Source organism: Hypanus sabinus, chromosome 10 (genome assembly GCF_030144855.1).
Source record: "Hypanus sabinus isolate sHypSab1 chromosome 10, sHypSab1.hap1, whole genome shotgun sequence".
Lineage (NCBI taxonomy): Eukaryota > Metazoa > Chordata > Chondrichthyes > Myliobatiformes > Dasyatidae > Hypanus > Hypanus sabinus.
In genome coordinates this window covers 3,102,139-3,125,045 of record NC_082715.1, presented here as the reverse complement: position 1 = coordinate 3,125,045, position 22,907 = coordinate 3,102,139, and the positions used below count along the sequence as shown (strand labels likewise).

At 41.9% G+C, this 22,907-nt stretch overlaps 1 protein-coding gene and 1 non-coding gene across 2 annotated transcripts in view; both read left to right on the top strand.

Moving 5' to 3' along the window:
• The window catches only part of LOC132400430 (PC3-like endoprotease variant B), a 1,805,907-nt gene that overhangs the window by 833,205 nt on the left and 949,795 nt on the right, over positions 1 to 22,907 (top strand). The window contains exons 8-10 of the mRNA XM_059981370.1: positions 414 to 502; positions 9,567 to 9,739; positions 20,379 to 20,600. Coding sequence (XP_059837353.1) covers positions 414 to 502; positions 9,567 to 9,739; positions 20,379 to 20,600 — 484 coding nt within the window. The remainder of the gene's footprint in view (positions 1 to 413; positions 503 to 9,566; positions 9,740 to 20,378; positions 20,601 to 22,907) is intronic.
• Positions 14,070 to 14,231, top strand: LOC132401412 (U1 spliceosomal RNA). Its single transcript, XR_009514571.1, has one exon. It is a non-coding gene; the product is annotated as a U1 spliceosomal RNA (small nuclear RNA).

The following is a 22,907-nucleotide window of genomic DNA, read 5'->3' as shown; positions in this document are numbered from 1 at the left end:
GGGCACCCATTCAGAACAGAGATGCAAAAAAAAATTTTTAGGCAGAGGGTGGTGAATCTATGGAATTTGTTGCCACGGGCAGCAGTGGAGGCCAAGTCATTGGGTGCATTTAAGGCAGAGATTGATAGGTATCTGAGTAGTCAGGGCATCAAAGGTTATGGTAAGAAGGTGGGGAAATAGGACTAAAGGGGAGATTAGATCAGCTCATGATGAAATGGCAGAGCAGACTCAATGGACTGAATGGTCAACTTCTGCTCCCTTGTCTTATGGTCTTATTCATCAAACTGTTAAAAATGCTGCTTACACAAGTACATGAAAGATGCATGCTACGCTTGTTGAGAGATTTTGAGCTCTGAAGGCCATCTGATGAAGATGAGTTGTCACTTCAGTAAACATACTATTCTGTTCCACAGTCATGGTACTCGATGTGCTAGTGAGGTTGCAATGGAGGCCAATAACTCCTTTTGTGGCGTGGGCATCGCTTACAATGCAAGGGTTGGAGGTAAGTGTTTAACCACAGTATACCGTGTTAGTGAATCATATTTGCTTGATAATTTCAAAACATAGTGTACAAAACTGTATAATGCATACTTTTTATATATTTCACAGCTACAAATATCTATGGCAGAAAACCGTCAACTCTACTTATGGGAATTAAGTAATAATTTACAAAATAGTGAAATTCTGAGAATGATCAAAACATAATATTCTGAGACAATATCATAGAACAGAAATTATATACACTTGCATGTAATATCCTTCAACTATCCCTGAAATTGATCTGATGAAGGGTTTCGGCCCAAAATGTTGACTATTTCTTCCTCTCCTTTGACCTGCTGAGTTCCTCCAGTGTTTTATGTGTGTGCTTTGGATTTCCAGCATCTTTTGTGTTTACAACTATCCTTTACTCTTTTCGCTCAATCTGCAGGCATCAATGAACGTGACAACTCCAGCCGTTTCCCTGTCTCTCAGCTTGTTGGAGACGTTCTTCCTTGCTTCCAATCCTAATTATCGAGTCATATTGAGAGATCTCCTGCATCACTTCCTGTCAGCTTCCTCAACATCCATCATTAGCATTCCCTTATTTCCATTCCATCTGCTATTCCATTTGACGACAAGGTGTCAGAATCTGCAAATTGGCATTATTTCTTCATCAGCTTGCTAGCCCACTCATTGTCACTGATTTCTCAAGTTACTTTTCCCGCCTTCAATACTGTTTGTACAGAAGTTTTCTATGACTAAACCTGAGTAAGAACTCCAGGAGCAGAGATTCATCTTTGACCTCATGCAGCAAACACACAGCACACAACATGATGGAGGAACGCAGCAGATCCGGCAGCGTCTATAGAAATGAATAAACAATTGAAGTTTCAGGCAGAGACCCTTTATCAGGACAAAAAAGGAGGGAGGGAAGACACCATACTAAAAAATGGAGGGAAGGGAAGGGAAGGAGGACAAGCTAAAAGGCGATAGGTGAAGACAGGTGGCTGAGGTGGGGTATAAAGTAGAGACTGGGAGGAGAAACATAGAAAAGGTAAAGGGCAGGATTGGGAGCACTAGATACAGTGGACAACACCCGCAAATCTGCAGGTGAAATATTGCCTCACCTGCATGGAGGTGAAGGAAGTGGTGAAAAGGCAGGTGTAGCAAATCAGTCACTTGCAGGGATACATGCGGGGGCAGATTAGAAGAGAGGAACATATGGACAATGGAATCGTATAAGGAACACTATATTCCATTGACTTTGAATTCCAAAATCCCAGTCTGCTGTTATGACTGAAAGTACCAGGAATGACCTCAGACTAGGGTTCTTCTCCTGCAGGAGTTGAGGGGTAGGGGGGCGGGGTGTACACCCCTCAACAAGGGAATGTAAATATGGAATAGCAGAGTGCCACGTGGGTGGTGAAAAGTGTGAAAATGTAAAGACTATAATGAAAACAGTTGTAAAAGATTGAAAGTCATTGAATGAATATATAATTTTATTTTTCAATAAAGTATATTTTGTTTAATAAAAAAAAACGGAGCCTGAAGATTCACGGAACCTAGAACTCTACAGCACATTACAAGCCCTTTGGCCCATAACGTTATGCCAACCCTGTAACCTACTCTAGAAACTGCCTAGAATTACCCTACCACATAGCCCTCTATTTTTCTAAACTCAATGTACCTTAAAAGATCTCTTAAAAGATCCTATTGTATCTGCCTCCACCACTGTCACCGGCAGTGCATTCCACACACCCATCACACTCTGTGTGAAAAACTTACCCCTGACGTTCCCTCTGTACCTACTTCCAAGCACATTAAAACTATGCCCCCTCATGTTAGCTATTTCAGCCCTGGGAAAAAGCCTCTGACTGTCCACATGATCAAAGCCTCTCATCATCTTCTACACCTCTATCAGGTCATCTCTCATCCTCCTTTGCTCCAAGGAGAAAAGGCTGAGTTCACTCAACCTATTCTCATAAAGCATCCTCCCCAATCCAGGCAACATCCTTGTATGTCTCCTCTGCATCCTTTCTATGGCTTCTACATCCTTCCTATAGTGAGACGAACAGAACTGAGCACAGTACTCCAAGTGGGGTCTGACCAGTGTCCTATATAGCTGCAACATCATGTCTTGGCTCCTAAACTCAGTCCCATGATTGATGAAGGCCAATGAACCATATGCTTTCTTAACCACAGAGTCAACCTGTGCAGCAGCTTTGAGTGTCCTATGGACTCGGACCCCAAGATCCCTCTGATCCTCCACACTGCCAAGAGTCTTACCATTAATACTATATTCTGTCATCATATTTAACCTACCAAAATGAACAACCTCATACTTATCTGAGTTGAACTCCATCTGCCACTTCTCAGCCCAGTTTTGCATCCTATCACTGTCTCGCTGTAACCTCTGACAGCCCTCCACACTATCCACAACAGCTCCAACCTTTGTGTCATCAGCAAATTTACTTACCTATCCCTTCACTTCTTCATCCAGGTCATTTATAATAATCACGAAAAGTAGGGGTCCCAGAACAGATCTCTGAGGCACACCACTGGTGACCGACCTCCATGCAGAATATGACCCATCTACAACCACTCTTTGCCTTCTGTGGGCAAGCCAGTTCTGGCTCCACAAAGCAATTTCTCCTTGGATACCATGCCTCCTTACTTTCTCAGTAAGTCTTGCATGGGGTATCTTATCAAATGCCTTGCTGAAATCCATATACACTACATCTACTGCTCTACCATCATCAATGTATTTAGTCACATCCACAAAAGATTCAACCAGGCTCGTAATGCATGACCTGAATTCACAAAGCCATGTTGACTATTGCTAATCATATTATGCCTCTCCAATGTTCATAAATTCTGCCTCTCAGGATCTTCTTCATCAACTTACCAACCACTGAAGCAAGAGTACATTATATCTGTACTTTCTTTGGAAAGGTTGAAGAACCGAGCTATCATAAAACCAGTCCAATGGTTGAATTTTTGCAGAATTTCTACTGGTTAGATGTTTTGCACATGTGTCAAGCTTTCTCCTTGATACAGGTCTATTATATTGTTTATTCCATATCCAAAATAGAAAACCACATCTGCCTCCTCCCAATGAAGAGAACTTCAAAGGCACCAATTTTTCAATGGTTGTTTCTATAGCAACTCAAGTATCTTTGTGTTTTGTATGATCACATTTAAAGAAAGGTGTCGAGGCATTTATGAATCTGCAAAGGAAGGTGTTTTTAGGACTAAATGTAGTTGGATGGAGCTTTTGACTCTATTCCCACACACAGGTGAATCACATCATCAGGGGAGGAATCCCTGTTAGGGATGAGTGCTTTCCTAAAGAAGAGCACTGACTGGACTGCTTTTATGCCTTTCTTTAGTTGCAGAGGTGACAGAGACTTTTGGGAGAGGGAGAATAAATGACCTCATTCACTTGCTAAAAATGTACCTGGCTAACAAGGAAACATTTGTGTGCCTTTGGTACCCTTTCTGCTAATCTCTTAACACAGTTTGTGCATTTGTAATCAGAAGTCATGCACTTTCAAAACCTACTGGGTGTCCAGTATATATTATTTAAATCTAGCAAATCCAATAACTCTGCACACAACTGTACTGGATTTACAGTCAATAGGATTTCGTTACACATGTAACTGTAATTGTTTACTTACCTTAAATGTTAATCTTGCATTCTGGGACTAAAATTAAATGTGAATACAACGGATTCATAGGAATTCAGGGCAACACACACAAAATTCTGGAATTCTGAAGGATGAGGAGGGTTCTCATTGAAACCTTTTGAATGTTGAAAGGCCTAGACAGAGTAGATGTGGAAAGGATGTTTCCCATGGTAGGAGAGTCCAGGACAAGAGGGCACTGCCTCAGGACAGAGGGCCACCCTTTCAAAACAGAGATGCAGAGAAATTTCTTCAGCCAAAAGTTGGTGAATTTGTGGGATTTGTTGCCACATGCAGCTGTGGAGGCCAGGTCGTTAGGTGTATTTAAGGCAGAGTTTAAGGCAGGTTCTTGATTGGATGTGGCATCAAAGGTTACGGGGAGAAGGCCAGGAAATGGGGTTAAGAAGGAGGTAAAAAAGGATCAGCTGTGATTGAATGGTGGAGCAAACTCGATGGGCCTGATGGCCTGATTCTGCTCATATGTCTTAACTATATAACAATTACAGCACGGAAACAGGCCATCTTGGCCCTTCTAGTCCATGCCGAATGCTTACTCTCACCTAGTCCCACTGACCCGCACTCAGCCCATAACCCTCCATTCCTTTCCTGTCCATATACCTATCCAATTTTACTTTAAATGATAATAACGGACCTGCCTCTACCACTTCTACTGGAAGCTCATTCCACTCAGCTACCACTCTCTGAGTAAAGAAATTCCCCCTTGTGTTACCCTTAAACATTTGCCCCCTAACTCTCAATTCATGTCCTCTTGTTTGAATCTCCCCTACTCTCAATGGAAAAAGCCTATCCACGTCAACTCTATCTATCCCCCTCATAATTTTAAATACCTCTATCAAGTCCTCCCTCAACCTTCTATGCTCTAAAGAATAAATATCTAACTTGTTTGATCTTTCCCCATAACTTAGGTGCTGAAACCCAGGTAACATTCTAGTAAATTTTCTCTGTACGCCCTCTATTTTGTTGATATCTTTCCTATAATTCGGTGACCAGAACTGTACACAATACTCCAAATTCGGCCTTACCAATGCCTTGTACAATTTTAACATTACATCCCAACTCCTATACTCAATGCTCTGATTTATAAAGGCCAACATACCAAAAGCTTTCTTCACCACCCTATCCACATGAGATTCCACCTTCAGGGAACTATGCACCATTATTCCTAGTCTTATGGTCTTATTGTCTTAAATGCTGGAGGAAATCAACAGGTCAGGCAGCATCTATGGAGAGGAGTAAACAGTTGATATTTTGGGTCGAAACCCTTCATCATCACTGGAAATGAAAGGGGAAGACACCAAACTAACAAGGTGGGAAGGAGAGGAAGGAGTACAAGCTGGCAGCAGGTAGATGAAACCAAGTGAGGGGAAGGTAGGTAGGTGGGAGAGAAGGGACGAAGTGAGAAACTGAGAGGTGATAGGTGGAAGAGGAAAGTGCTGCAGTAGAAGGAATATGATAGGAGAGAAAAGTGGAACATGAAAGAAAGGGAAGGTGAAAGTGATAGGCAGGTAAGGAGAAGAGAAGGCGTAAGAAGGGTGCCAGACTGGGGAATGGAAAATTATATTATAATTGTTGTTTTGGTATTGAATGGAAAACAGTTCATTTGGTCTGAACTATGATATTTATATTCAGCTTTATACACCAACTGTATGTTCGAGGTCTTCTGTTGCTGTAGCTCGTTCAAGGTTCGTTGTGCTGTGCATTCAGTGATGCTCTTCTGCACACTATTGTTATAACATGTGGTTATTTGAGTTACTGTCCCCTTCCTGTCAGCTTGAACCAGACTGGCCATTCTCCTCTGACCTCTCTCATTAACTGCCACTCGCTGGATAGGTTTTGTTTCTTGCTCCATTCTCTGTAACTCTAGAGACTGTTGTGCATGTAATCAAGTCACCCTCATTGGTACCAAGAATCATTCGACAGTCAAAGTCACTTAGATCACATTTCTTTCCCATTCTAATATTTATCTTGAACACCAATTGAACATCTTGACCATGTCTGCATGCTTTTATGCATTGAGTTGCTGCCACATCATTGGCTGTTTAGATATTTGCATTAACAAGCAAGTGTATAGGTGTGCCTAATAAAGTGGCCACTTGGTGCACATTAACTTGCAAACAGCTCCTGTATCTGAGTGTGTGTTACAGTGAAAGTCACACGTTAGGATAATGCCAATGCAATAAATGCTCAGGGCAATAAGTAACGTATCATAAAAAACGGAATTGGCTATGTTCCCAGCTACTCACCATTTCTCCTTCCTGCCACATGATCTGTATGAACAGTCAACATATTAGCATATAACATACATTCATTATCATATAAATGATAAACCCAACCATTTGGAGTTGTCTATGTGTCACTAAGTACACTAATCAAACAGTAATGGTGCAATCCATCTGAGTAACTCTCCAATGTGAAACCATACACCAGCTTGTTAGCAAATATATATGGGAGCTTTTAATTCAGCCTTACATTGACGTAAATATAGTCATACCAACTCCCCTATGGACAGTCTCAAACCCTGTCGTGAAAGGAGGAGTCTAGGACAATCTCATCCATTTAAACCCAAAGCTACAGAAACACTAACAGAAGCTTCAAAGACCTTATCCCTGGGAGAGCGAGAATCTTTGAAGATGGGCTACACCTGTCCTATTTGAAAGCTTGTCCTAGGACAGAAGACTCTAATGAACTGCTGTCGGCAGTCTATGCCCTCAATGGGCTAAGAGGAAGCAGGTATTAATACCAGTTAACGAGCTTGAGTTTGAGCAACAATAATTCGAAGTTGGCAGGATGATCTCAGTTTGGGAAGTGATTGTGGAGAACATCAAGAGGTTCTTCATCGTTAGAGATATTCAGAAATCAAAAGTGGATCAAAGGGAATTGTGTCAACTCTAGAAAAGGGTGGTACCTCAAGCAGATAGTCAAAGCCATTTGGCAGAATGCATCATCGCCAGAACTTGTCCCACAGGACACTAGTGTTTGATTCTCTTTTGTTAGAGATTGGCCAAACGGTTTAATTTCAAATACAGTCAACAAGCCTTTGTGGTTTAAAATATATTGTAGCTATTTAAGGAGCGCTTCCCAAGACAGCAGCATCCATCATCAGGGAGCCCCGCTCTCCAGGCCACGTTCTTCTGTCACTCTGCCATGGGGCAAGACGTACAGCAGCTTCATCACCAGGTTCAGGAACAATTATTACCCTACGACTATCAGGTTCCTGAACCAAAAGGGATAACTTCACTCACCTCAACTCTAAACTGATTCTACAACCCACGGACTCTCTTTCAAGGTGTCTTTACTCAAGTTCTCAGTATTATTACTTACTTAATAACTTATTGTTATTTTCAATTTGCATGCTTTGTCTTCTTTTGTACGTTGGTTGTTTGTCAGCCTTTGTGTATTGTTTTTATTGTGTACAGTTCTGGTCACCGAATTACAGGAAAGATGTCAACAAAATAGAGAAAGTACAGAGAAGATTTACTAGAACATTACCTGGGTTTCAGCACCTAAGTTACAGGGAAAGATTGAACAAGTTAGGTCTTTATTCTTTGGAGTGTAGAAGGTTGAGGGGGGGACTTGATAAAGGTATTTAAAATTATGAGGGGGATAGATAGAGTTGACACTTTTTCCATTGAGAGTAGGGGAGATTCAAACAAGAGGACATGATTTGAGAGTTAGGGGGCAAAAGTTTAAGGGTAACACGAGGGGGAATTTCTTTACTCAGAGAGTGGTAGCTGTGTGGAACGAGCTTCCAGTAGAAGTGGTAGAGTCAGGTTCTGTATTGTCATTTAAAGTAAATTGGATAGGTATATGGACAGAAAAGAAATGGAGGGTTATGGGCTGAGTGCGGGTCAGTGGGACTAGGTGAGAGTAAGCATTCGGCACGGACTAGAAGGGCCAAGATGGCCTGTTTCAGTGCTGTAATTGTTATATAGTTAAGACATATGAGCAGAATCAGGCCATCAGGCCCATCGAGTTTGCTCCACCATTCAATCACAGCTGTGATTGGTATGGTTATTTTGATTCTGTTGTATCAAAGGCAGATCATGCCTTTTGAGCCTGATTAATTTTTTTGTGGATGTGACTAAACACATTGATGAAGGAAGAGCAGTAGATTTCAGCAAGGCATTTGATAAGGTACCCCATGCAAGGTCTATTGAGAAAGGAAGGAGACATTGGATCCAAGGGGACATTGCTTTGTGGATCCAGAACTGGCTTGCCCACAGAAGGCAAAGAGTGGTTGTAGACGGGTCATATTCTGCAGGGAGGTTAGTGACCAGTGGTGTGCCTTAGGGATCTGTTCTGGGACCCTTACTCTTCATGATTTTTATAAATGACCTGGATGAGGAAGTGGAGGGATGGGTTAGTAGATTTGCTGATGACACAAAGATTGGGGGTGTTGTAAATAGTGTGGAGGGCTGTCAGAGGTTACAGCGGGACATTGATAGGATGCAAAATTGGGTTAAGAAGAAGCAGATGAAGTTCAATCTAGATAAGTGTGAGGTGGTTCATTTTGGTGGGTCAAATATGATGGCAGAATATAGCATTAATGGTAAGACTCTTGGCAGTGTGGAGGATCAGAGGGATCTTGGGGTCTGAGTCCATTGGACACTGAAAGCTGCTATGCAGGTTGACTCTGTGATTAAGAAGGCATATGGTGCATTGGCCTTCATCAATAATGGGATTGACTTTAGGAGGCAAGAGGTAATGTTGCAGCTATATTGGACCCTGGTTAGACCCCATTTGGAGTACTGTGCTCAGTTCTGGTCACCTCACTACAGGAAGGATGCGGAAATCATGGAAAGGGTGCAGAGGAGATTTACAAGGATGTTGACAGGATTATGAGAATAGGTTAAGTGAACTCAGCCTTTTCTTCTTGGTGTGGTGGGGGATGAGTGTTGACCTGATAGAGGTGTATAAGATGATGAGAGGCATTGATCATGTGGATAGTCAGAGGCTTTTTCCCAGGGCTGAAATGGTTGCCACAAGAGGACACAGGTTTATCATGCTGGGGAGTATGTACAGAGGAGATGTCAGGGTAAGTTTTTTACTCAGAGGGTGGTGAGTGCATGGAATGGGCTGCCGGCAATGGTGCTGGAGGTGGAAACAATAGGGTCTTTTAAGAAACTCCTGGACAGGTACATGGAGCTTAGAAAAATAGAGGGCTATGGGTAACCCTAGGTAATTTCTAAGTTAAGTACATATTCAGTACAGTATTGTGTGCTGAAGGGCCTGTATTGTGCTGTAGGTTTTCTATGTTTCTATTTCTTTGTCTACAGTGAATGCTTGTAAAAAAATGAATCTCAAGGTAGCATAAGGTGACATGTACGTACCTTGATAATAAATTGACTGACTATGAAGTTAAAAGCATGTTTTACATGACAGGTATTCGCTTGTTGGGCGGTCTTATTACGGACGCTACAGAAGCCACAGCTTTCACTTACAACAATGATTACATTGACATCTACAGCTGCTGTTGGGGGCCAACAGATAATGGCAAGACTCTGGGTGGACCAAAGAAACTTGGCCAAAAGGCCTTGCAGTTTGGAGCAAGAAAGGTAATCTGATTATTCCAAGGCAACAGAAAATTAAGTTCCATGGATTTTCTTTAGTTTGAAGGGATTTGCATTGATTTCCAAAGATGATTGTCAATTAAGCTACCAGGCAAATCCTAAAAAACCCCATGGCCCCCACTGTTACCCTCCCCCACCCTCCGACCTGCCCACCTCTTGTATTTTCCACGCTCTAATTCCTGCTTCCTTCCCTTTAATCCATGTCCACTGTTCTCTCTTTTTAGGTTCCTTCTTCTTTATACACAAGTGTACATAGGTTCTTGATTGGACATGGCATCAAAGGTTATGGGGAGAAGGCCTGGAACTGGGATTGAGCAGGAGATAGAAAAAAAGGATCAGCTATGATTGAATGGTAGAACAGACTCAATGGGCCAGATGGACTAATTCTGTTCCCATGTCTTATGGTCTTAAGTGATTCTGCAGATGCTAGAAATACAGAGCAACATGCACAAGATGCTGGCAGCATCTCGGAATAGGAATAAGCGGTCATCATTTCAAGCCAAGACCCTTCATTAGCACCTAATTCTTCTGCCCTTTACATCTTGCACCTATCACCTCCCATTCTCACTTCATCCCCTTTTAACCCCTTCCCCATCTTTCCCCATCACAAACAGGGGTCTTCCTTGGTTGCAGTGAGTGATCATGACACCTCCTGTGCCTAGTCATGACCTTTGCTCTCCCCAGAGAGCTGCAGAGCCACATTCCCAGCCAGTGGATCTCACTGTAGATCTCATCCTCCAGAGATTACTGCATGTTAGGATGGGCATGTCCCTAAGGTAATATTACAAGAATTAAATTAACAAATAATTATGTGCATTTATGATACAAGTTAAAAAGTAAACAGCATAATGCTACTGGCTCTTTGTTCACTTTGGATCCAAAATATTTTGAAATACTAGGCTAGTAGATTTACAAAATGCTTTAGGTCAGAAAGTTTCCAAAAAAAATTATGTTCTAATATGCCATTGCACAATTTGCTTGTGTCCCATGAAATGAAGTGGAACAGTTTGAGATGTTGCAGAAAAAAGCCGATTTGTAAATGTATGATTTATTTATTTATTGAGAAACAGCGCAGAATAGGCTACTTTGGCCCTTTGAGCTGCAGTACCCAGCAATGCCCCGGTATAATCCGAGGCAAATCAAGGGGCAACTTAAAATGACCAATTAACCTACCAACTGGTACGTCTTTGGACTATGGGAGGAAACTGGAGCACCCGGAGGAAATGTATGTGGTTCATACGGAGAACATACAAACTGCTAACAGGCAATAGCGGGAATTGAACCGATATCTCTGGTACTACAAAACATTGTGCTGACCACTATGCTACCAAGCCGCTCCCAGTTATGGTCAAATAATACCAGAGACCAAAAATCTTGCCATCAGTGAAATCCCAAAGCCTAGACAAAAATATTTGATTTGCTATACTGACTAAAAATTTGATATTTATTTAACCAAATTTCAGGAAGTTTCCAAGATTCTTTTACTTTGATGGAATGTTTAGCTTTTGATATTAAAAAAAATTGAACTGATCTAGTATTAAATTGTTACAGATCCATAAACCTAACCAATACCTTTTCTGCTGGTGAAGAGTGTTACGTGCAACTTTGATAAGTAATCTGCATTCAGTGGCCACTTTATTATCTCCTCTATCTAATAAAGTGGTCACGCAGTGTATGTTTGTGGTCTTCTGTTGCAGTAGCCCATCCATTTCAAGGTTTAGTGGTTTGTGTGTTCAGAGATGCTCTTCTGTACATCAGTGTTATAATGCATGTTCAGTTGAGTTACTGTCATCTTCTTATCAACTTGAACCAGTCTGGCCATTCTCCTCCGACCTCTCTCATTAACAAAGTGTTTTCGCCCACAGAACTGCTGCTCACTGGATGATTTTTTTTTTGTTTTTCACACCATTTTGTATGGGTTGTGAATCATTTTATGAAGTGCCATATGGTAAACTCTTTAAATTGTTCTCGACACCAGACAATGATTGTACTTTAAATGATGTTGCACAAATGGCAGCATTACCACTTGCTCCATGAACAAATTAAAAAATACTTAAATGATCCCAAAGGATTGTTGGGGACCTGAGTCACCCCAACCACAATCTATTGAGAAAGTAAGGAGGCATTGCTTTGAAGATCCAGAACTGGCTTACCCACAAAAGGCAAAGAATGGTTGCTGAGGGGTCATATTCTGCATAGAGGTCAGTCACCAGTGGTGTGCCTCAGGGATCTGTTCTGGGACCCCAACTACTCGTGATTTTTATAAATTACCTGGATAAAGAAGTGGAGAGATGGGTTAGTAAATTTGCTGATGACACAAAGGTTGGAGCTGTTGTGGATAGTGTGGAGGGCTGACAGAGGTTACAGTGAGATATTGATAGGATGCAAAAATGAGCTGAGAAGTGACAGATAGAGTTCGACCCAGATAAGTGTGGGTCATTTTGGTAGGTCAAATATGATGGCAGAATATGGTATTAATGGTAAGAATCTTGGCAGTGTGGAGGATCAGAGAGATCTTGGGGTCTGAGTCCATAGGACACTCAAAGCAGTTGAGCAGGTTGACTCTGTAGTTAAGAAGGCATATGGAGCATTGACCTTCATCAATCATGGGATTGAGTTTAGGAGCCATTGCAGCTATATAGGACCCTGGTCAGACCCCACTTGGAGTACTGTGCTTAGTTCTGGTCGCCTCACTACAGAAAGGATGTGGAAACCATAGAAAGGGTGCAGAGGATATTTACAAGGATGTTGCCTGGATTGGGGAGCATGCCTTATGAGAAGAGGTTCAGTGAACTTGGCCTTCTTTCCTTGGAGCAACGCAGAATGAGAGATGACCGAATAGAGGTGTATAAGATGATGAGAGGTATTGATCGTGTGGAAAGTGTAGGCTTTTTCTCAGGGCTGAAATGGCTAACACAAGAGGACCCAGTTTTAAGCTGCTTGGAAGAAGATACAGAGGAGTTATCAGGGTAAGTTTTTTACATGGAGAGTGGTGAGTGCGTGGAATGAGCTTCCGGCAACGGTGGTGGAGGTGGATAAGATAGGGTCTTCAAAGAGACTCCTGGGCAGGTACATGGAGGTTAGAAAAACAGAGGGCTGTGGGTAACCCTTGGTAATTTCTAAGTTAAGGACATGTTTGGCACAGCTTTGTGGGCCGAGGGGCCTGTATTGTTCTGTCGGTTTTCTATGTTTCTGTGTATTCCAGCTGCTAATATCTGGAAAACAGTACTGCAGCATAAAAGCCAGGACCAACGGTTCTGGGACAACTTCTTCCACCAGGCCATCAGACTGATTAATTCACACTGATATGAGTGTATTTCTATGCTACATTGACTGATCTATTTATTATAAATTATTATGATTGTATATTGCTCGTTTAGATGGAGATGTAACATAAAGATCTTTGCTCCTCATGTATGCGAAAGACATAAGAAATAAAGTCAATTCAGTTCAATAGTTCATGTTGTTGCTTTACAAATAGAGTTTGTGATGTAAATGGAAGTCCAGTTTGACTTGGACAGCAATCCTTCCTACAGTGAGTCATAAAGTATATAATCACAGTACGTGTGGCACATGGCCAAGTGGTTAAGGCGTTTGTCTAGTGATCTGATGGTCGCTAGTTCAAGCCTTGGCTGAAACCACACATTGCTCTGCGATGACACCGGTGCCAAGCTGTATGGGTCCTAATGCCCTTCCCTTGGACAAAATCGGTGGCGTAGAGAGAGGAGACTTGCAGTTTGGGCAACTGCCGGTCTTCCATAAAACTTTCCAAGGCACAAATCGATAGTCCAGCGAGACTAACAGAGGCCTACAATCGCAGTACACCATGTCAGGCAGGATGGGAGGAACGGTCTCTTCGTTGTATTCAGTAGCCTCCTGTACAACGGCTCTTTAATGCAAGTATTTAATAAGCTGATCATGTGCCAGCAGCTCAATGCACAAAGCATGCAGACATGAACAAAAGGGCTCAGTTCTTACTCAGACCAAACTTCAGAATTGGGAAGTGGCTTTGCATGTGACGACAGGCTGGTTTGAGTATCTCGGAAACTGCCGATCCTCTGAGATTTTCATGAAAATATTTAGAGTTTAGAGAGAATGGGTGTCAAAAAAAAAACAAATAAAAATTAGTGAGCGGCAGCTCTGTGGGCAAAAGCACCTTGTTAATGAGAGAGGCCAGAGGAGAATGGCCAGACCGGTTCAAGCTGACAGGAAGGCAACAGTAATTCAAATTACACTGCGTAACAACAGCGGTGTGCAGAGACTCTCTGAATGCATAACATGTCAAATCTTGAAGCGGATGGGCTACAGCAGCAGAAGACTTACCTGGCAGGGAGCCATTGGTGATCAAGAGAGCTGAGGTTCCAGGACGAGGGTTTCCCATTACATGTCAGATGTGCTGACGGCTGTGATATTCCCGAATGCAGGGTGCTCGATTGCATAATTTGTGGTAGTGAGGGACTGCATTTGCATTCTCCCCCCAAAAAAGAAAAAAAGACTACGCTCATTCCATACTGTGCAAAGGTTTTAGGTATGTATAAAATAATTCTGTAAAGCAGAGATGCTTTCAAAAATAATGAAATGATAAGTTTCTCATGTTACGTAACCGTGACACGTGACAGTGGTACCCTTGTCAGGTGGCTGGGGTTGAAGCTATACTGGACTTGAGGTAATGGTCTTGTGATGGTGGAGTGATGTCATTTTCCTGCCAGTAGAGGTCATGTGACAGGTTTTTTTTTACAGGGTATAAAAGGAGGATCCCTCCCTGTGAGGAGGGGCAGTTCGTGGCTGGATTTGCCATGTTAACTTCATGCCACTGCGTGATTTAATGTTATGATGCAGTTTAGTTGGAAGATGGAGTTTTATTTAATGCCAAAAGTTTAAAAGGTCATTGCCAGCAGTTTCTTTACAATACTGCTAGTTGAGAATCAGTGGAGAGTGAAGATCGGAGTTTGGGAGTTAAAAGATCGCGGAGAATCGATTTCGACTGTGAAACAGGTTCGACCTTGTTTGATCCTCATTCGGAAGGAATTCATTGGCTGTCCCCATGTTAATCCCTGTGAATAGCAGAAAGGATAGGGAACAGTTCTGTAAAGGAAAGGTCAGTGCCTTTAAGCCATTTCATTTGTCTATCTATGTAAATTCTTCATGGGAAAAGTAGTTCGACTGGGAATCAAAACAAAATGACGTGAAAGAGAACTTAAATCGTCTTAAAAAGTCTCTCCCTTAAATGGACTGTAAGCATTTTGAACTTTCGCAACATTGCTTTAAGAACTGTTTAAGCTGCCGCACAGCAGCTGATTTCCGGTTACGTTAGTGATTTGTTTACTTTTGGGGGGTTTGTTTTCAGTGTTTAATAAACATGTTATTTGTTATAAAAACCCCTGCCTCACTCATATATTTATTGTTGCTTGAATCTGTAACACTTAATATTAGAAAAACTATAAAGAGCAGTAAATTGTAAAAATCTAAATCAAATCAATATTTGGTGTGACCACCCTTTGCCTTTAAAACTTTATTAGTTAGCTGTTGTGTAGTTTTATGAGAAATTCAGCTGGTAGGTTGTTCCAAGCATCTTCTGCAGACATCGACTGTTTTGCTTGATTCTGTAATCCCAGACAGCCTAATGATGTCGAGATCAGAGAATTGTGGAGGCCATGCTATCTAAAACTTTGACTAAGTCTTATAGTTGTGTGCTGGAGAGTATATTGACCGGTTGCATCACAGCCTGGTATAGAAATACCAGTGTCTTGAATGGAAAATTCGACCATCTGTAGTGGATATGGTCCAGTCTATCACAAGTAAAGCCCTCTTCAAGTGAGCACATCTACATGAAAGGCTATCACAGGATAGCATCATCCATCATCAGAGATTGGCATCACTCAGGTGATGCTCTCTTCTTGCTGCTGCCATCAGGATGAAGGTCCGAGAGTCTCAGGGCTCGCACCACCAGTTTTAGGAACAGTTACTACCCTCCACCATCAGGTTCTTGAACAAAGGGGATAACTTCACTCAATTCCTCTTTCTCCATCATTGAAATAATACCACAACCAATAGATATAACCATATAACAATTACAGCACGGAAACAGGCCATCTTGGCCCTTCTAGTCCTTGCCGAACGCTTACTCTCACCTAGTCCCACTGACCCACACTCAGCCCATAACCCTCCATTCCTTTCCTGTCCATATATCTATACAATTTTTTTTTAAATGGCAATATCCTGAATGGTCCTGACAAGGTCCTGAAAGGTGAGTTTAGGGAGCTAGGTGCCAAGTTAAAGTACAGGACCTCCAGGATAGCAATCTCAGGAAATACCTGGAAATATGATGTTGTAGCTATTAGTGAAACATGGTTGCAGGAGGGGTGTGATTGGCAACTAAATATTCCTGGATTTTGTTGCTTCAGGTGTGATAGAATCGGAGGGACAAGAGGGGGTGGTATTGCGTTGCTTGTCAGTGAAAATATTACAGCAGTGCTCTGGCATGATAAATTAGAGGGCTCGTCTAGGGAGACAATTTGGGTGGAATTGAGGAATGGGAAAGATGTAGTAACACTTATAGGGGTGTATTATAGACCACCTAATGGAGAGCGAGAATTGGAGGAGCAAATTTGCAAGGAGATAGCAGATATTTGTAGTAAGCACAGAGTTGTTATTGTGGGAAATTTTAATTTTCTGCACATAGACTGTAGGTACAGGGGTAGGCCATTCGGCCCTTCTAGCAAGCACTGCCATTCACTGTGATCATGGCTGATCATACACAATCAGTACCCACTTCCTGTCCTCTCCCCATATCCCTTGACCCCGCTATCTATAAGAGCTCTATCTAACTCTCTCTTGAATGCATCCAGAGACTTGGCCTCCACTGCCTTCTGGGGCAGAGCATTCCACATATCCACCACTCTCTGGGTGAAAAAGTTTTTCCGCATCTCTGTTCTAAATGGCCTACCCCATATTCTTAAACTGTGGCCTCTAGTTCTGGACTCACCCATCAGCGGGAACATGCTTCCTGCCTCCAGTGTGTCCAATCCCTTAATAATCTTATATGTTTCAATCAGATCCTCTCTCATCCTTCTAAATTCCAGTGTATACAAGCCCAGTCGCTCCAATCTTTCAACATATGACAGTCCCGCCATTCCGGGAATTAACCTTGTGAACCTACGCTGCACTCCCTCAATAGCAAGAATGTCCTTCCTCAAATTTGGAGACCAAAACTACACACAATGCTCCAGGTGGGGTCTCACCAGGGCCCTGTACAGCTGCAGAAGGACCTCTTTACTCCTATACTCAATTCCTCTTGTTATAAAAGCCAGCATGCCATTGGCTTTCTTCACTGCCTGCTGTACCTGCATGCTTGCTTTCATTGACTGATGTACAAGAACACCTAGATCTCGTTGTGCTTCCCCTTTTCCTAACTTGACTCCATTTAGATAATAATCTGCCTTCCTGTTCTTGCCACCAAAGTGGATAACCTCACATTTATCCACATTAAACTGCATCTGCCATACATTTGCCCACTCACCCAACCTGTCCAAGTCACCCTGCATTCTCATAACATCTTCCTGACATTTCACACTGCCACCCAGCTTTGTGTCATCGGCAAATTTGCTAATGTTACTTTTAATCCCTTCATCTAAATCATTAATGTATATTATAAACAGCTGCGGTCCCAGCACTGAACCTTGCAGTACCCCACTGGTCACAGCCTGCCATTCCGAAAGGGACCCGTTAATCGCTACTCTGTTTCCTGTCAGCCAGCCAATTTTCAATCCATGTCAGTACTCTGCCCCCAATACCATGTGCCCTAATTTTGCCCACTAATCTCCTATGTGGGACTTTATCAAAAGCTTTCTGGAAGTCCAGGTACACTACATCCACTGGCTCTCCCTTGTCCATTTTCATAGTTAAAGAGTTAAAGACGATTAAAGAGGAGGAAGTACTGGTGCTTTTAAGGAATATAAAAATGGATAAATCTCCAGGTCCTGACAGGATATTCCCTAGGACCTTGAGGGAGGTTAGTGTAGAAATAGCAGGGGCTCTGACAGAAATATTTCAAATGTCATTAGACACAGGGATGGTGCCGGAGGATTGTCGTATTGGTCATATGGTTCCATTGTTTAAAAAGGGTTCTAAGAGTGAATCTAGCAATTATAGGCCTGTCAGTTTGATGTCAGTGGTGGGTAAATTAATGGAAAGTATTCTTAGAGATGGTATATATAATTATCCGGATAGACAGGGTCTAATTAGGAACAGTCAACATGGATTTGTGTGTGGAAGGTCATGTTTGACAAATCTTATTAAATCTTTTGAAGAGGTTACAAGGAAAGTTGACGAGGGTAAAGCAGTGGATATTGTCTATATGGACTTCAGTAAGGCCTCTGACAAGGTTCCACTCGGAAGGTTAGTTAGGAAGGTTCAATCATTACGTATTAATATTGAAGTAGTAAAATGGATTCACCAGTGGCTGGATGGGAGATGCCAGAGAGTAGTGGTGGATAACTGTTTGTCAGGTTGGAGGCTGGTGACTAGTGGTGTGCCTTAGGGATCTGTACTGGGTCCAATGTTGTTTGTCATATATGTTAATGATCTGGATGATGGGGTGGTAAATTGGATTAGTAAGTCTGCAGATGATACCAAGGTAGGTGGTTTTGTGGATAATGAAGTAGGTTTTCAAAGTTTGCAGACAGATTTAGGTCAGTTAGAAGATTGGGCTGAGCGATGGCAGATGGAGTTTAATGCTAATAAGTGTGAGGTGCTACATTTTGGTAGGAATAATCAAAAATGGTAAATGGTAGGGCATTGAAGAATGCAGTAGAACAGAGTGATCTAGGAATAATGGTGCATAGTTCCCTGAAGGTGGAATCTCATGTGGATAGGGTGGTGAAGAAAGCTTTTGGTATGTTGGCCTTTATAAATCAGAGCATTGAGTATTGGAGCTGGGAGGTAATGTTAAAATAGTACAAGGCATTGGTAAGGCCAAATTTGGAGTATTGTGTATAGTTCCGGTCAACGAATTATAGGAAAGATGTCAACAAAATAGAGTACAGAGAGGATTTACTAGAATGTTACCTGGGTTTCAGCACCTAAGTTACAGGGAAAGATTGAACAAATTAGGTCTTTATTCTTTGGAGCGTAGAAGGTTGAGGGGGGAAGTGAAAGAGGTATTTAAAATTATGATGGAGATAGATAGAGTTGACGTGGATAGGCTTTTTCCATTGAGAGTAGGGGAGATTCAAACAAGAGGACATGAGTTGAGAGTTAGGGGGCAAAATTTTAAGGGTAACATAAGGGGGAATTTCTTTACTCCGAGAGTAGTAGCTGTGTGTAATGAGCTTCCAGTAGAAGTGGTAGAGGCAGGTTGACAGGAAGGGAATGGAGGGTTATGGGCTGAGTGCTGGTTGGTGAGATTAGGTGAGAGTGAGCGTTCAGCATGGACTATTAGGGCCAAGATGGCCTGTTCTTGTGTTGTAATTGTTATATGTTTATATTGAACCTGCCTCTACCATTCCTACTGGAAGCTCGTTCCATACAGCTACCACTCTCTGAGTAAAGAAGTTCCCCCTCATGTTACCCCTAAACTTTTGCCCCCTAACTCTCAACTCATGTCCTCTTGTTTGAGTTTTCCCTACTCTCAATGGAAAAAAACTATCTATGTCAACTCTATCTATCCCCCCCATAATTCATTGATTCTGTTATAGTTATTATTCTATAGATTTGTTGAGAATGCCCACAAGAAAATGGAATCTCAGGGTTGTATATGGTGACATACTGTATATAAACTTTGATAATAAAATTTGCTTTGAATATTGAAACCATATAAAAAATCTTGGGTGCCTAAGACTTTTGCACAGTACTTTACACCCAGTGCCAACTTTATTCGGTACAGGAGGTACCATTAATCTGGCCACCGAGTCTATGTGTCATCATAAAAAAGGCAAGATAGAGTCTACACTTCCTTAGAAGTATTTTAAGAATAAGTTTAAGAAGAACACACAAAGTTCTACTCTTGAAGCTATTTTATCAGATACACTCTTTTACATAATGCAGTGGCCACTGAGTGTATTTTAATCACACTGCCGCAGTAACATACAGGTTTGTATGATGCTATTACAGCATAGGGTATCAGAGTTCAGAGTTCAGTCCTTATGTTTTCTGTTAGGAGCTTGTACATTCTCCCCATGGAATATGTGACTTTCCTCTGGGTGCTCTGGTTTCCTTCCACAGTCAAAGACGTACAAGTCAGTTAATTGTCATTGTTGTTCCTTTCTGAGCCTTGTGTTACATCAGGCAGTGAGTTTCTTTAGCATTTTTGACTGTTTTTACAAGGCTGAGTTGTTAGCTCAATGCTCACCTGAGCACAGATGGACAGCACGTAAGGAACTGGCTGGATTCAAACTCAAAACACTAGCCTTAACACCACCAGCCCGCTAGTAGGTTAACTGGTCATTGTAAATAGTTTCATGTTTAGTTTAGGGTTGAATCGGAGGTTGCTGGGTGGTGTGGCTTGAAGGGCCGGAATGAACTATTCTGCATTGTGTCTCTAAATAAAATAAAAAATTTTCTACAGTCACTTTATGTGAACAGCAAATTAATCATGATCCTTAAATCTTTTTTTTACTGCTTCCAGGGACGTAAAGGCAAGGGAAGTATTTTTGTCTGGGCGTCTGGCAATGGTGGCTTGTTCAACGATCATTGTGGAGCAGATGGATTTGTCAACAGCATCTATACCATTCCCATTGGTGCAGTCACACAGGAGGGCCTTCCAGCAATTTATGCAGAACCTTGCCCCGCTGTCATGGCTGTTACCTTAAATGGAGCCACCAAAGAAATTCTGAATGATCTTCCTTTGGTATGTTGCAATTCAATTAAGTCATTTTGCTTATGACGTGCATAGTGATCACATTTGAAGAGGAAGTTAATTTAAGTGAAACACAATTTTACAACATCTTGGCACAATATTGATGGCCTAAAACCAGAAGATGTCCTCAATAGGTATCATGTTGTGTACACTTCAGCTTCAAATCACAGTCTTAGAACACCACATAACAGCACATCAACAGATGTGCTACAGACGTAGGCTCCATTCCAATCCATATACCATTCCAAATTTCTCTTGAAATTAATCCTACATCCACCACTTGTGCTGGCAGCTCATGTCACACTCTCACAACCCTCTGAGAGAAGAAGTTTCCCCTCATGTTCCCGTTAAATTTTTCACTTTTCACCCTTAACCCATGACTTCTAGTTGTAGTTTCACCCAAGCTCAGTGGTAAAAGTCAGCTTGCATATACACTTACTCTATCTATACCCATTGCAAATTATGAAGTTTTGCAGAATGGTTAACCATAACGTGCAAAAGAAAACAAACTGTGCAAATACAGGAAAAAAATAATAATAATAAATAAATAAGAAAGAAATATCAAAACATGAGGTGAAGAGTCCTTGAAAGTGATTGTTGATGAGAATGAATGACCTAAAATTATTTGAGAAAGAAAGGATTTGAAGAACAAACATGAAAAAACTCTGCAAAGCTGGAAATCCAAAAGAAAACAGATTAAATGCTGGAGAAACTCAGCAAGCTAGGCAGCTCTATGGAAAAGAGCAAATAGTCATGTTTCAGGCTACACTCTGATGAAGAGTCATGGCCCAAGATGTCGTCAGTTTGCTCCTTACCATTTGAAGAACAAGATCTCGGACCGCCGAGAGATTTACTGATTTACTGTAGCAGCAGTGAACTTTACTTCCTGAAAGTTTCCAGAGCCTACATTACCTGCAATTAAGAAACTTGGATCCCACAAATGGTGTCTCTGTAAAATCCAAAATTCACTAGAAGAAAAAGTAATCCAACATTAGTGCATGTTCAAATTCAAGTTTACTGTCATTCAACTGTACACCTATACAGCTGAACAAAACAATGTTCCTCTGGGACCAAAATGCAAAATCCAGTACATACTCAGTAGTATAATGTTACTGGCATTGTCATAAATAATGTGTACCGGGTGTTTGCAGGGTGTTCAGACGTCACACTACCTAGGGGGACAAGCTGTTGCTCAACCTAATGGTCCTTGCTCTTGTTCTGCGGTACCTCCTGCCTAGTGGTAGGAGGTGAAAAGGATTGTGGAGATTAGTGTTCTCTCTCAGACCAGCATCTCCAGTATTGTGTCCATCATTACATTCAGATGCTTTGGAGGCCGACACATGTTATCTACAACTTACCCTTTATTCCATCTGTATCTTATGTTAGATAGTAGCATGAACACTAGGGGATTTTTAATCCCAAGTGTTCTAACATCTATCATGGTTGCCACGTTAGTGTAGTGACAGATTGAAGTGTCCGAGTTTGGACTTCATTTCTGCTGGTGCCTGTAAGGACCTTGTATATCCGCAAGACCATCAGATATAGGAACACTATTAGGCCATTTGGCCAATTGAGTCCGCTCTGTCAATTCATCATGGCTGATCTATTTCCCTCTCACCCCCAGTTTCCTGCCTTCTCCTCGTGTCCCCTCATGCCCCGACTAAGCATAAGACCATAAGACAAAGGAGCAGAATTTGGCCATTCAGCCCATCGAGTCTGCTCCTCCATTTCATCATGAGCTGCTCCAATCTCCCCTTTAGTCCCATTCCCTCACCTTCTCACCATAACCTTTGATGCCCTGCTACTCAGATACTTATCAATCTCTGCCTTAAATACACCCAATGACTTGGCCTCCACTGCCGCCCGTGGCAACAAATTCCACAGATTCACCATCTTCTGGCTAAAGAAATTTCTTCACATCTCTGTTCTGAATGGACGCCCTGCAATCCTTAATTCATGTCCTCTTGTACTAGACCCCCCCGCCATGGGAAACAACTTTGCCACATCCACTCTGTCCATGCCTTTCAACATTCGAAATGTTTCTATGAGGTCCCCCCTCATTCTTCTAAACTCCAAGGACTACAGTCCAAGAGCGGTCAAACGTTCCTCACATGTTAACCCTCTCATTCCTGGAATCATTCTAGTGAATCTTCTGTGAACCCTAGAGAATGTAATCAAGAACCTATCAACCTCTACTTTAAAAATACCCAATGACTTCCCTGTGACGTGCATCTCCTCAGGGTGCTTCAGTACCTCTTTTCAAAGACGTATGGGTTAACAGGGTAGTGGAGCATTGTA